Source organism: Mya arenaria, chromosome 11, assembly GCF_026914265.1.
Source record: "Mya arenaria isolate MELC-2E11 chromosome 11, ASM2691426v1".
In the NCBI taxonomy this organism is placed as follows: domain Eukaryota; kingdom Metazoa; phylum Mollusca; class Bivalvia; order Myida; family Myidae; genus Mya; species Mya arenaria.
The window spans coordinates 34,837,577-34,850,215 of record NC_069132.1 but is presented as its reverse complement, the minus strand read 5'-3'; the positions used below and the strand labels follow the sequence as shown (position 1 = coordinate 34,850,215).

At 35.6% G+C, this 12,639-nt stretch overlaps 1 protein-coding gene across 2 annotated transcripts in view; it reads left to right on the top strand.

The window, feature by feature from the left end:
* Nucleotides 1–61: 61 nt before the first annotated feature.
* The window catches only part of LOC128209509 (rab3 GTPase-activating protein non-catalytic subunit-like), a 29,685-nt gene continuing 17,107 nt past the window's right edge, over nt 62–12,639 (top strand). The window contains exons 1-16 of one of the 2 annotated variants that reach the window (XM_052913560.1): nt 62–82; nt 480–630; nt 1,609–1,812; nt 2,171–2,255; nt 2,656–2,779; nt 3,563–3,664; nt 4,206–4,305; nt 6,124–6,222; nt 6,778–6,923; nt 7,510–7,589; nt 8,600–8,689; nt 8,840–8,979; nt 9,425–9,549; nt 10,040–10,239; nt 10,968–11,050; nt 11,726–11,790. In XM_052913560.1, the coding sequence (XP_052769520.1) occupies nt 501–630; nt 1,609–1,812; nt 2,171–2,255; nt 2,656–2,779; nt 3,563–3,664; nt 4,206–4,305; nt 6,124–6,222; nt 6,778–6,923; nt 7,510–7,589; nt 8,600–8,689; nt 8,840–8,979; nt 9,425–9,549; nt 10,040–10,239; nt 10,968–11,050; nt 11,726–11,790 (1,773 nt within the window). In that variant the 5' untranslated portion in view covers nt 62–82; nt 480–500. Of the gene's footprint in view, nt 83–104; nt 237–479; nt 631–1,608; nt 1,813–2,170; nt 2,256–2,655; nt 2,780–3,562; nt 3,665–4,205; nt 4,306–6,123; nt 6,223–6,777; nt 6,924–7,509; nt 7,590–8,599; nt 8,690–8,839; nt 8,980–9,424; nt 9,550–10,039; nt 10,240–10,967; nt 11,051–11,725; nt 11,791–12,639 lie in introns of those variants that run through there. The other variant, XM_052913559.1, reaches the window with a different exon arrangement.

The window sequence follows — 12,639 nt, the reverse complement described above, 5'->3', positions numbered from 1 at the left end:
AAGATTTATATCGTTTGTGAATTTCGCAAATGCTTCCTTGGCGTTCAATTTTCTTTAGCTTGAAAAGGATTATATACTTCCGGTAACTTGTCAATTTTTACGACGAATTCTATTTTTCCACATTTTCTATTTAATTTGGGGTTTACACCAAAGATTTATCCTTTATTCTTAATATAATTAATTAAATTGTTGAAACACTCCATATTTTGTATGATGTTTGGGCATTTTACGATTTGGTAAATGTTTTATTGTAACTTGAGTTAACTTCGGATAAAACGAAGCACAATTTATTTTTAGCTCAGTAGCTGCCTTTAAATCAATGACACAACCAGATTAATATATTTTCTTCATCTGAACTGGAAGGATCTTTTTAAGTGCCTGCCTTTTACCTTTATTTGATGTGGTATTAACTGTTTGGTCTTAAATCATTATATTTTATAATATCTGAGTGAGTGCTAACTTGTATTTATCTATTTCAGATCGTCTACATAGCCAACATTATGTCATGTCATTTGCTTCCATGCATTCAGCTGATTGATGTTTGTGGACTCCAGGAATACTTATTTCCAGATCTTAGAGGCTCAATAAAATCAAATGTGAAACAGAAAAACAAAGATACTGCAGAAAAGGGTATGAAAATAAGCAATTTTTGTGGATTGGGTATAAAAGACTGGCCAGATCGGATGGATTCCAGACCATCGCAATTTCCAGTCCAGAAATTGTTGGGAAGTCTTCAGAATTTCGATTTGGTATAAAAGACTGGACAGACCGGACCATTTCCGTACCAAAGCATAATAATAACATTTAATAAATATAACAGCTTATTACATATTAGTATCAAATGCATAATACTTGATAATATTTGGATAGACACCATGTTAACAATATTTTCATTAAAAAGAAACCCCTACAGAGAAAGGTACATCAAAAATAGCTCAAATTAATCAGGGACCTATAACAAACCTTCTGCCAGAATAAATGTACAAGTCAAACAATAAGCAATTGTACTTTTGACGCTAATTACTTGGCTATATTTCACGGAACCTCTCCGTTAGAAATAGTAATAATTGTTTGAATTTGCCTCTTTTGTACAATATCAAGTATTTGTGATCATTATCTGAAACCTATGTTTGATCATTTGTAATTAGTTAACATGAAACAGACGACATTTAATTGTTGCACCATGTTAAAACGTATTGTAAAAATACAAATTGTATTGAAATTATAAATGCACCACAATACAATAAGCATATTTTCACATTTCAATACACCTTCCAGATAGGCCAGTCTTTTATACCCGACTTTTTTTTGGGGATAGATACGCAGATTTCGGTTGATTTCCATTGGTCCGGTATTTGTCAGGTCCGGCCAGTCTTTTATACCCAACCTTTTTGTGCATATGAAAAAGAGCATTATTTACCTACATTCAATGTACATACACAATAAAAATTAAAAAGGAATCCATGGATCTGTTCATTTTACTTATTGTCCTTTATTGTGGCTAGGAACTATAATGAGCCTTTAGTTGTCATGTATTTCATGGTGCATAGCAGTTTTTTTCACTGTCCAATTTTGGGTTGATTTTGCACCCCTTGTTTACGTCATAAGAAGAGGCAGATGGCTGGGATGAGGACTGGGAGGATTGGGGAGAGGATGCCGAAGAAGAGTCAAGGGAAACAACTCCGGACACTGATCAGGAAGGGGAGGCAACTTCAGAGGCCCACCGCTGGCTCCAGGAATGTCTTGTATCAGTTTCACCAGCAGCTGATCTCATAGCTGTCGCCAGGAAAGACAAATTGGTGCTTCTGTCACGTAGGTGTTTTTAATTGTTTAATTGTTTGTGTTGAATATAATTTTTTTACAAGACTTGTCAATGAAATTAGACTTATGGTGCAACAAACTCTAATTCTGCCATTAATTTTTTACTTTACATAAGAATAAGTAGTGTCACTGTTCTGTAAAATTCAGCTTTTGAACAGGCATGGCAAATGTGGGGATTGGGGATTTGTGCTTATCTAACACTCCTTTTCTAATATCAAGTCACTACCCAGTGGTAGTTTGTGTTATATAAAATAAAAGTTTTCAAGCAAAGAAACATGTGGTAAAAAAAAATGCTGTTTTGACAAGTACGAAAAAATGAAGTAATTAAGAATTTTTTCTCATTTCTCAGCAAAGTACAATGCTGACAGCAGAAATGAAGAGGTGATGTCACAGTACCATACTGTCTGGTCAGGCTCAGTGGTTCATAATTCAGAGTAAGTACTCACTTAAGAATACCTATATTCAGGCAATTTTTCAAACATGTTTAGCATATAAACACCTGTACAGATCATGTATATCTCTGAAATTGTCATTTTTGTGTCGATTTGAAATGCAAAATCAAATACTGTTTATTTCTCTTTTTTGAAACGCTGTGGTTTCATTTTGCAGCACATTTGCAGTATATGACTAATTGACAATGTATCAAATAAAGTACCCAAAATGTAGTCTTCAAGCCAAAAGAGAAGAATTTACAAGGAGCAGGTGATAGTAGTCATGGTCCTTTACATTGCCTTCCAGAAGTGAAGCACCCAGATGAGGCTAGACTGAATTTATTCATTTATATAAGCATGCTACAAAGTTGATCATTATCATTAAAGCAATAAATATTCTCAGGGAGCAGGTGACAGCAGTTATGTGCCTTCCTCTTGCCTCCCAGAAGAGAAGCACCCAGGGCGGGCCAGACTGGACATGTGTGCTGTTGGGCTTCTCCAGTGGTTTCCTCAGATTCTATACAGAGGTCAGTTGTTGAATAACTTGTTGAGGATATGATGTGATATCTTTCAACGTTTTCACTCAGTAAGCCATGAAAGGGTAGGAAATCACTTGGGTAATATTGAAATGATGTGGTATCATTTACTCAGTGGATTAATTTCAGGATTAATCAAAAAATCATTTGACATATGCATTTAAAATAGTAAAAAGTACCTTGAAATGGATGGCTTTGTAACAATCACAAATGGGGTATAAGCCCCTCTACCCTGCAGCTGCTTTAGGCCTATGTCCCTCATACTTTATTTTCAGGATTGGGATTTTTGATTGATTATTGTCCCTGCAATGATAACACCTTTATATATGATACTATAAACTGTCTGGCGTAATTTGATAAAAATTGTTATTATATAGATTCTTTGCTTAATTTCTAGTAGGTTTTGCAGAAACATACAAAGCTGTATGTTTGTGCTCAGATATTATTTCTATATTAATGCACATCCATTTTTAGCTTTATCTGTTTTTTGAAAAACAAATAGGGGGTATTGTGATAGCCTTGGAGTCATTGGTGTTTTTCATCATAGTACACATATTCTAATCATGGTCATAACTCAAAAACAGTTTAAGCTATTCAAATAAAACTTGGTACACATGTTGCCAAAGATAATACACATATATGTATAGCATGGCAAAAGAGTATTGTTTACAAATCACGACTAATTAAGTCATTATGTTGAATTTTATTAAAGTCTGTTGACTAGCATGATGTTGCATAGCAGATTGTTTCAATAATGCATATATATTTTTACAGACTGGAACCCTGCTTCTGTCCCAGAAATTGCATAATGAACCAGTCCAGAAGTTGAAATGTAACACATACACACCCAAACGATACCTCGGTATTGCTGAACAGGTAATTGATTTGTACTATATAATAAAATTATGGAGCATGTAAGCTCTGTCTGAGTTTAATAATATGCACAAGTTATGAGTTTGAATACTTGCAAAAAAACAGGCATGCATATGAACAGAACATAACAAAGCGCAAATGCAAAACTTGTCCATAGGTTCATACATATTTTGTCATATTCAGTAGTTAAGCAGGAAGCCAAAGTTTGGAATGAAAAAGTAAAGGTAACTTAAGATCCGGATGAAAAGAATTTGAAACAGACAGGTGCACATGTTGGTCTCCATTAGATTAGGAGGGTGCTACCAAAAAACAATAGGGTACAACACCCTTTCATAACTGTTCAGCTAAAACTCTATAGCAGTGTCAGTGTAAAAAACCTTAAATCTTGGCCATAACTCAATCCTCACTCAATAACCATTAATGATTTTCAAGGAAAAATTGTATAATGACAGTGATAGACAACTGTATGGTGAGTCTATCTCAACAAAAAGAGTGTTGCACATTATTGTGAATTGTCATGCTACTTTAATGTTTTACTTGACAGCATGAAGAGTTGGTGATTCTGTACAAGCGTGTGCTGGTCACCATAGACGGCTTCAGTCTCTACCAGGCATTGAAGGCCTGCAGGAACCAAGTCGCTAGAGGTTAGATTTTGAAAATGGATATTGAAATCCAACTTGTCTTTCTTAGGGTACCCCTTTGGCTACACATATGATTATTGTTACTGGATAAATAATTCATGGCATTTTCAATTGGTCTCAAACCATTTGTTGTGCGAACTCTCTGTAGTTTATGGCACCAGACATTTTTAGGTGTGGGTATATATTAAGATTAGAATTTCAAGTATTATGACCACAAGAGCAACTAAAATCTGTTCAGGTCACTGGTTTTGTGACATTCAGTGCTCCAGCTAGCCCGTTTTTCAATGGCGCAGCGCCCGTGCCCCTTTTCTTACCGCCCTGCCCCCTTTTTGAGTAGTGCCCTTTTCACAAATGCTCTATTAGCCCCAAATATCCCGTTAGTGCCCTTTTTACTATTGAAATCATTATAAAAGATTGACAGCCCTTAATCCGCTGTCATAATTGAGACAAATTACGTAATACTTATGATAATAGTGTTCCCGCTAGGTGTCACCATGCCCCCATTGATTGCTTAAAATATGCCGTACTGCCCTTTCATCTTTCCATGTGCCTTGACCAAGTCATATGACAGCTAATTGTGTATTTGTGTAGTGAGCAGACGACCTGTGTATTCATAATCGGTCATCTACTAATCCGATAATTAGGAAGAGCCAAATAGGGAAACATCGGCAGGAGGCGTGCCTATTGAATGTCAGCCAATCAGAATATACATTGAGAACTTGTTCAACCAATGATGAAAGTTCGTAAAATGCGATAGAAAATGCGAAGGGATGGTGAAAAATGTTGTGAAGCACAATTAAATCTTTTAAAATAATTGTTTATTGTATTGTACAGACGAGACTTGCCATTTTCAACATTGTTGATTTGAAGCAGACGACACTGCCGATATGTAAACATAAGAAAGGTGGCGCTAATACAATCAAATACATCACCTTTTCAGTAAATGTTTTGAAAGTTTATTTATAAAATATTCATGATGAAAATTTCTTTGTAATCCACAAAATTATGTTGATGCTTTATTTAGTATTTACTTATCATGTCCACGATCTTGTCAAAATTCGCCGAAACCGCCATTTTATCAGAACGATTTTCGGAGTTATTTTATCAATGTTCTATGTTTAATAAGTGATTTTTTAAACCAGGGTAGTGATTTTTATTGTCATTTTATTCTAAAACATCAGCATATTAAACATTATTTTACCAAAGACAATTAAATAACAAACAGGCTGAATGTAACATTCGTACCCAAACCCGATCGTACCAAACTAAGATTCGTCCCCTATATTTATTTTTTTGTGTGTATCTATTTATTTGATGTTTAACTGTGGTTGTTTTTGTCTTCATCTTACAAACTTTTAAAAGAAATATTTGACATTGCACTAAAGAAGATGCCAAACAAGTACAATCATACTACCACAGACAAAAAGACAAATTTTAATTTTGATATTAAAACACACCCTTCTCAATTTTGAGAAAAAACAACAACACCATTATGTATAAGTCTGAAAATCATGGAAAATGTTTTAAATTGAGTATAAAAACAAAACAAATTCTAGGGGGAGACCCCCCCCCCCCCACAAAAAAGCAAACACCTGGTGGAGACCCCCCCCCCCCCCCCCCCACAACCACCCCAACCTCTACACGACTCATGTAGCTTGCCCTTTTCAAAACTCCACCCTGCCCTTTTCAAATCCTGGCTGGAGCACTGGACATGGTTGGTAAACCCCCCAAAAAATCTTTATTGAATAACAATTGGGTATTCCTCTAAATTAGTTTAATTATGACTGTTAACATGTGAATTTGCTATTGTTATTGTTATAGCAACAGCAAGTGGTGAGACTAGCCTGCAGCCTCCACCCCTGGCGTACAAGAAGTGGGCCCCTCAAGACATGGAGTCTGTCAGTGATACACACACCACAGGTATACAAGTACATTTAATTGTTTTTGCTTCATCTTACAGTATTATAATAATGTGAGACATGTCATGTTTTCAATATCAGCCATCTGGTAAATCTTTCAAGATGCCTGGCAATTGTGTATGCATGGTTTGGCAAGATGAATGCATGCTTAAACTGATTCAGAATCAAGCTGTAAATTATTACAAACATGTACTTTCCATCTGGTCTACAAACACCCATTAGCTGGAGTTTTTATGTAATCAAATGTAAATTTAATAATTCTGTTTTTATTCTAAGAACATAAATGAGATAAGTTATAAGATGAACACTTTTATAAAAATATGTCAACAAAGAAAATTAATAGATAAAAAGAATTAAACAATGTGGTGCAGCAGGAATCGATCCTGTGTCTTCTTGGCTTGCATTCGGGGATTATATCCACTGCACCACAGTAGACATATATTCCATAGGGCTTTATGGAGGATATAAACACAATGTATAGTTGAAGCTAGAGTTGTCAACATTCAAATGTCTATGTTTATGTTAATATATAGGCTAGTATGTACTTTTCCACCAGGAATGCACACCCCAAACCCCTTTGACCAGATGGTTTTAGCATCATTGAACTCCCACACAAGTGCTATACGGACCAACCCTCCTGCTGCCTCCATCTACCTGATGGCCGGGGTCGGGCCTTACACAGGATTCTTTTATGCCATTGAGGTAGGCCACATATTTTTCTTTCCCTTTTATATTTATGGATTATTTAAAGTCTACTAATAATTTGGTTAAAAAAAAAATAGCTGAACAATTATGATTTTGATTGTGTCGCCTGCGAGGCATTCACATTGGGATTACTTTGTCTGGTGTCTTTGTTTGCGTCATAACATTTTCCTTTCTGATCAATGGAAAATTAAGGGCACTTTCATTTCTAATCGTTCACTTTTGAACAACTTGGTGTAGAGTCTTCAAACTTGGTATGCACACTCGACATGGTCAGTAGATGATTTGTGTTTTACTTTTTGGGACAATGTGACCCTAACTAGAAATATTATCAGTGCTTTCATTTAAGATCAATTGCTTTCGAATGACTAGGTATAGAGTCTTCAAACTTATTTTGGTCATTGTCAGCAGATGCCCCCTATGGGTCAAATTCAAGGGTCATGGTGACTGTTACTAGAAGAATTATGGGCAAAGGTGATACATTTGATTTTGAGAATATTCATAAACTGACAGTGTTAATCTCTTTTTAGACCCGTTTTATTGATCAACTACATGCTAATGTATCCTTTTGTGTCCTTTTTTTCAGGGTAGCAGTCAACCCATACTGTCTGAGGTGGCATTTGCAGTTGCCAGTAAACTCAAGTCTGCTATCATGTCGGCTGCCAGGTACTTCTTTATTTATAAAAGATAGTTTGTTTCAAATTCATAAAAGATATTTTGTTTCAAGTTATCAAACTTGGTTTTAGGAGTTCTGGATATGGTAGTCAAAATTTAATACTTAGTATGCCAAAATATCTGTAATTTATGTTTTAAAAGCACATTTTTGAAATTAACATGTACTCATCAAAATTGGGAGAGAGTGGTCTTGTTGTATTTATGCCTGCATTTCACCCAAGTATTTTATGGGTTTGAGCCCCTACAGGGAATTCCTCTCTAGTCCTTAAAAGGACAGTACTAAAGGCTTATGCCTAGGAAATGGACTTGAGACAGATTCATATCACTTTATAGTTGTCTTTGCAATTGATCAAAAGTATGTAATGTAAATTTTGGAAGCCTGGTGACCACGTATTGTTTTGCTATTATTTGATAAGGGTTTATTGAGAGGAAAGGAATATATAAAAATAAAAGCAAAATAAATATTTAAAAAATGCTTATTTTGTCATGGAATATTGAAAAATCGATCGTTTTATGTCAAATTTCAGTTGAAATAAAGAACAAAAATTCAAACTGATGTACCGTAACTTTATTAATAATGTTTTTTGGGCATGTATGTGAGGTGTATATGAGCGGTTTGCAATACACTTTCAAATGATACCAAATTATACGGTGTCTCCAGACATCATAATTTTACATTAATACCAATGGCTCAATGAAATGGCAAGGTGTTTTTATATCCAATACCTTAAACAGATGAGTACAAACTGATTGACAAAAGAGACCACACATGCTGAAGATTGTTTAAATTTTGCAATTTGAGTACCATTTCTTTTCATTAAGGCATAGTTTGTGAGGTTTTAAATTTGCAACAACATTATTATAACAAAGACAATCTTTGGTTAAGTAATTCTTCACTTAGGTTTATATTCATGACATGGTTGAAAAGCAAATTGACACAAACCCTTATAAAAACCCTGGGGAAATTTGTACACATAATGTCGTTGTTTTGTTACTTTCAGTGGCTGGTTGACATTTGGTTCAAAGAGCAAGGCTGAGGGTGCTGGGGAGAAGCAACCAAAGATCGAACCTGCCACTCCACTGCCCCTAAAGTAAGAGTCTTGTTCAAAAGCTATTGTCAATAAATTTTGGATGCAAAATATACCAAAGTATGAAATCAATAGCCTTGGTCTGATTCAGACATATTTCCTTTTTTATGATACATGTATAAAATTTGGTGGTCTATGGTGTATTTAATCCAGGTTCGGCTTGCCTGATCAGCGAAGGGCAGGACTATGTGTAAGTCTGTCTCCGAACAACACCTATGCTGCCACCACAGACAGTTTCGGTAGGGTAATACTCATAGATGTCGCTCAAGGTGTCGCTGCAAGGATGTGGAAAGGTTAGTGTTTCAGTATATCGTAGGCTTTAATATGCAGAATCAGTTTTTGACACTATGTAGATGTTGTAGCAGTATACAATTTATGAAAGGTTTTCTCAAAGAGACCATTGCTGCAAGGGTTAAAGTTGTTATTTTGAAAAAGTTATTCACATAGATTAAAAGTGGCTTGCTCAGCATGCCAGACACATAAAATCATTTTGACTAGTGTTATTGTTGTCTGCCGTGTCAAACTTGCATTTATATTCCCAAACTTAGACATTTCTTCTCAAACTAGGTAGTAATGCTTGGATGCATAATATCTGGACTGAATTCTAATTATACATTTACCTGAATGAAATGATGGACCTATTGAACCTTGTTTCATTACCAGTGCTAATCTTATAAAAAAGAAACAGCAATGAATACAATCTCTCATGTATTCCCAATTTTGTCACCATGGTTACAGGTTACCGTGATGCCCAGGTGGGGTGGGTGGAGGTGAGGGAGGAGGAAGGCCCCCATTCTGCCAGCAGACAGTCCCGTAGTGCTCAGTTCCTTGTTATTTATGCTGCTCGCAGGGGTATACTTGAGGTAATTAGCCTTACCATTGAATGCATAATACACATATTTAATTTTTAAATGATCAAAATTTAATGGTTTACTTTGTTATTCTGGTCACTTCCCCTAAATTATATTTTAAAAAATTAGGGCCATAGTCACTAATATCTTAAGACTGAATTTAAGACTCAGGCTCCGAAAACTGAATTTTTGATTGTTTCAAAATATCTTCTTGATATAACCATATTTTACAAAGGTGTCTGTTTGATTGTAGAACTGATTATTTGTAAAAGGTTCAAAAACTTATAGCATCGTTGCCTCTATAATTGCATTTTGACAACAAAACTAAGATAGTTCTTTTCTGAGCCTCAGTCTCAAACTCCAAACGTAAATGAATACCGGCCATGGTATTTTCTATTACTTTGCTTAGCATACTGCTATCAATGAACGATGTAAACCATAATTTTTAATTTGAAAAAATAATAGAAAAGGACACATGCATTATATCCATCATTTGTCCCAGATATGGTTGGCGGGGAACGGCCCACGTGTGGCAGCCTTCAATGTGAGCAAACACTGTCAGCTTGTGTCTATATCGCACGGGATTCTCGGGCTTAACAACGTCACATGCAAGGGCGTGCGTATCAAGGCTTTCCAGGTTGCCCTCATTGAGCCGAATGGTACACTGAAGACAGTACAGGTGCCCTTTCACCTGGCTCTAAGGTATGTTTCTTGTGTGCATTTGGGTTGTAATCAATATACTAGTAGTCCTTAGACATGCCTCAGTGATTCCATTAAATCTATTGACCAATTGATTTTACTGTTAAGACCAATCAAAACATTCAGATTAAATTGTTTAATTTAAGTCAAATTTTAAGTGGCTCTTCAATACTGCCCCATGTCTTTTTCAATTATTCTGGAGACACTTTCATGGGACTGATTAATATTATGGCTTAGTTCTTCCTGGTTGTTATATTCTGAAACTAGGAACTTTCTGCCGTGTCAAATATGCAAGGTTTAATAATGACTCCAAGTATACAAGAATTTTTCATAAGTCAATGCAATTTACAATCAGAAAGTTTACTTCAATGTTCAGTTTAACATAAGCACTTGACAATTATCATTTAAAGTGTGCAAATCTGAAGTCTGCAGTCAAATGAAAGCATGGATCTGTATTTTATGATATGGTTCATCTTTCACATGCAAGTTCATATAGTATGACCAAAAGGTAATTCACCAACCCCTGCTGTTGCCTGTATGTCATGCTTTGAACCTCGTGCCTGTAAACGGGATCATAGCTGATTTGTTGACTGCAGGGCTTGCCTCCGATGATTTCATGGTATAATTAATTAAGCAAAATGTTGGCAAATTGAACATTGATAATTCAATAGCACCAATTCCCAATATCTTGTTGTCAGATAGACATTTGTTCTTGGATCTTTTGTTTTCAGTGACAGAAACAATAAGAGGGTCAGGGACATGCATCTGCTCAAGAAACTAAAACAAGTACTCAAAGAGAACACTGAACAGTCAGGTATGACTTTATAAGGGGTAATCTTATCAATGAACATATCGTATATACTTTTCTTCGAATCCGTTACTCTTGGTAGCTTCGAGATATGTTTTAGGATTTGATTTGTCTACGGATTCGCGGATTTCCATGGATATACTGGTCCCTAAGGGACAAAAAAAGTAAATTGTTTTGGTTGTTACTTTTATTTGTTTTGGTTGTTACTTTTATTTGTTGTTAGTATTGACACTGTAGTTTGCTTCAAAGGATTACTCTCAATGGTGCTTCTAAAAAGCCAGTTTTGCTTCTGCGGTAGGGTGCTTCACCCCTTTTGACCCCCATAATGGGCCTAAAGTGCATTCTAAACTAGGTCAGTCACATTACAGAGTTTGAAATAAAAAAGAAATTGTGACTGCACATGTATTTCAGTTTGAAATTTAAATTTGATGACTTTAATAGTATTTCATTGAAGTTTCTTGATCTTTTATCTTATATTTTGTCAGATACTCGTTTATAAGTTGTCCCTGAATTATTGAGTTTAAGTGGTTAATCGCAATGTGTTTATTGTTTGAAAATCTTCATGTATTTGTTAACAGCAGGTTTCACGTGAACCAAATATTGTAACCTTTATGTTCATATATAAGGGAGTGGTATGATTGTCTTGTAAATGTATGTGATTATGGTCATATATCATTTTAGAATCGCTCAATGCGCAAGTAAGAGACCTTCTCCTGAACATCCGGATACCCAGTATTGCTCAACAGGTACGCTCTAGTTGTTGACATCAATATGTCTTAGATCATATACATTTACTCAACAAAGTTGAAGGGGAATATTAAAATGCCCTCCATGTTCCATGCAAGCGTCCCTTTATTATTCCCCTGTTTATTGTTTTTTTGTGTCTGCTTTATATCTCTTATTGGAGAATCTAATTAAAAATAATCACATGTTCTTCCTATCAAGGCGGTGTCTATAAATCTAGGTCAAGGTTACTATATAAGGTCTACCATTTCAAAAGTTTGAATCTTGATTTCATGTGTGCTTAATATCCCCTACTCCACTTCACTAAATATACCCCCCTTGGAAGAAGAGGGGGTATATTACTGTGCACTTGTCTGTCAGTTGATCAGTCATTTGGTAGACCAAAGCTTGTCAGATTGTTGACTTGAAAATGCTTGGATGTAAGGTCCTCAACCTTGACTAGGAGGTTGGGCATGACCAGTAGATGACCCGTATTGGTTTTGTGGTCAAAAGTCAAGACCAATGACCTTTAATGTTAAAAGCTTGTATAAGTGATGTCTTGAAAATGCCTGCACCCATGGCCCTCAAACTTCACATGATGGTTATGGGTGTGACCAGTAGATACCCTTTTGATTTTAAGGTCATCAGGTCAAAGGTCAAGGTCACAGTGACCTTGAATAAGTAATAAATTGCCAATGCCTGCAGCCATGGCCCTCAAATTTGACATGAAGGTTTTGAGTGTTACCAGTAGATGACCCTGTTGATTTTATTAATTTAAGGTCAGTAGGTCAAACATAGTGATATTGAATGTTAAAACTTTATGAGAATGCCATATTCATTTATTCCCTGATGCCATGATGATACATGTTTAT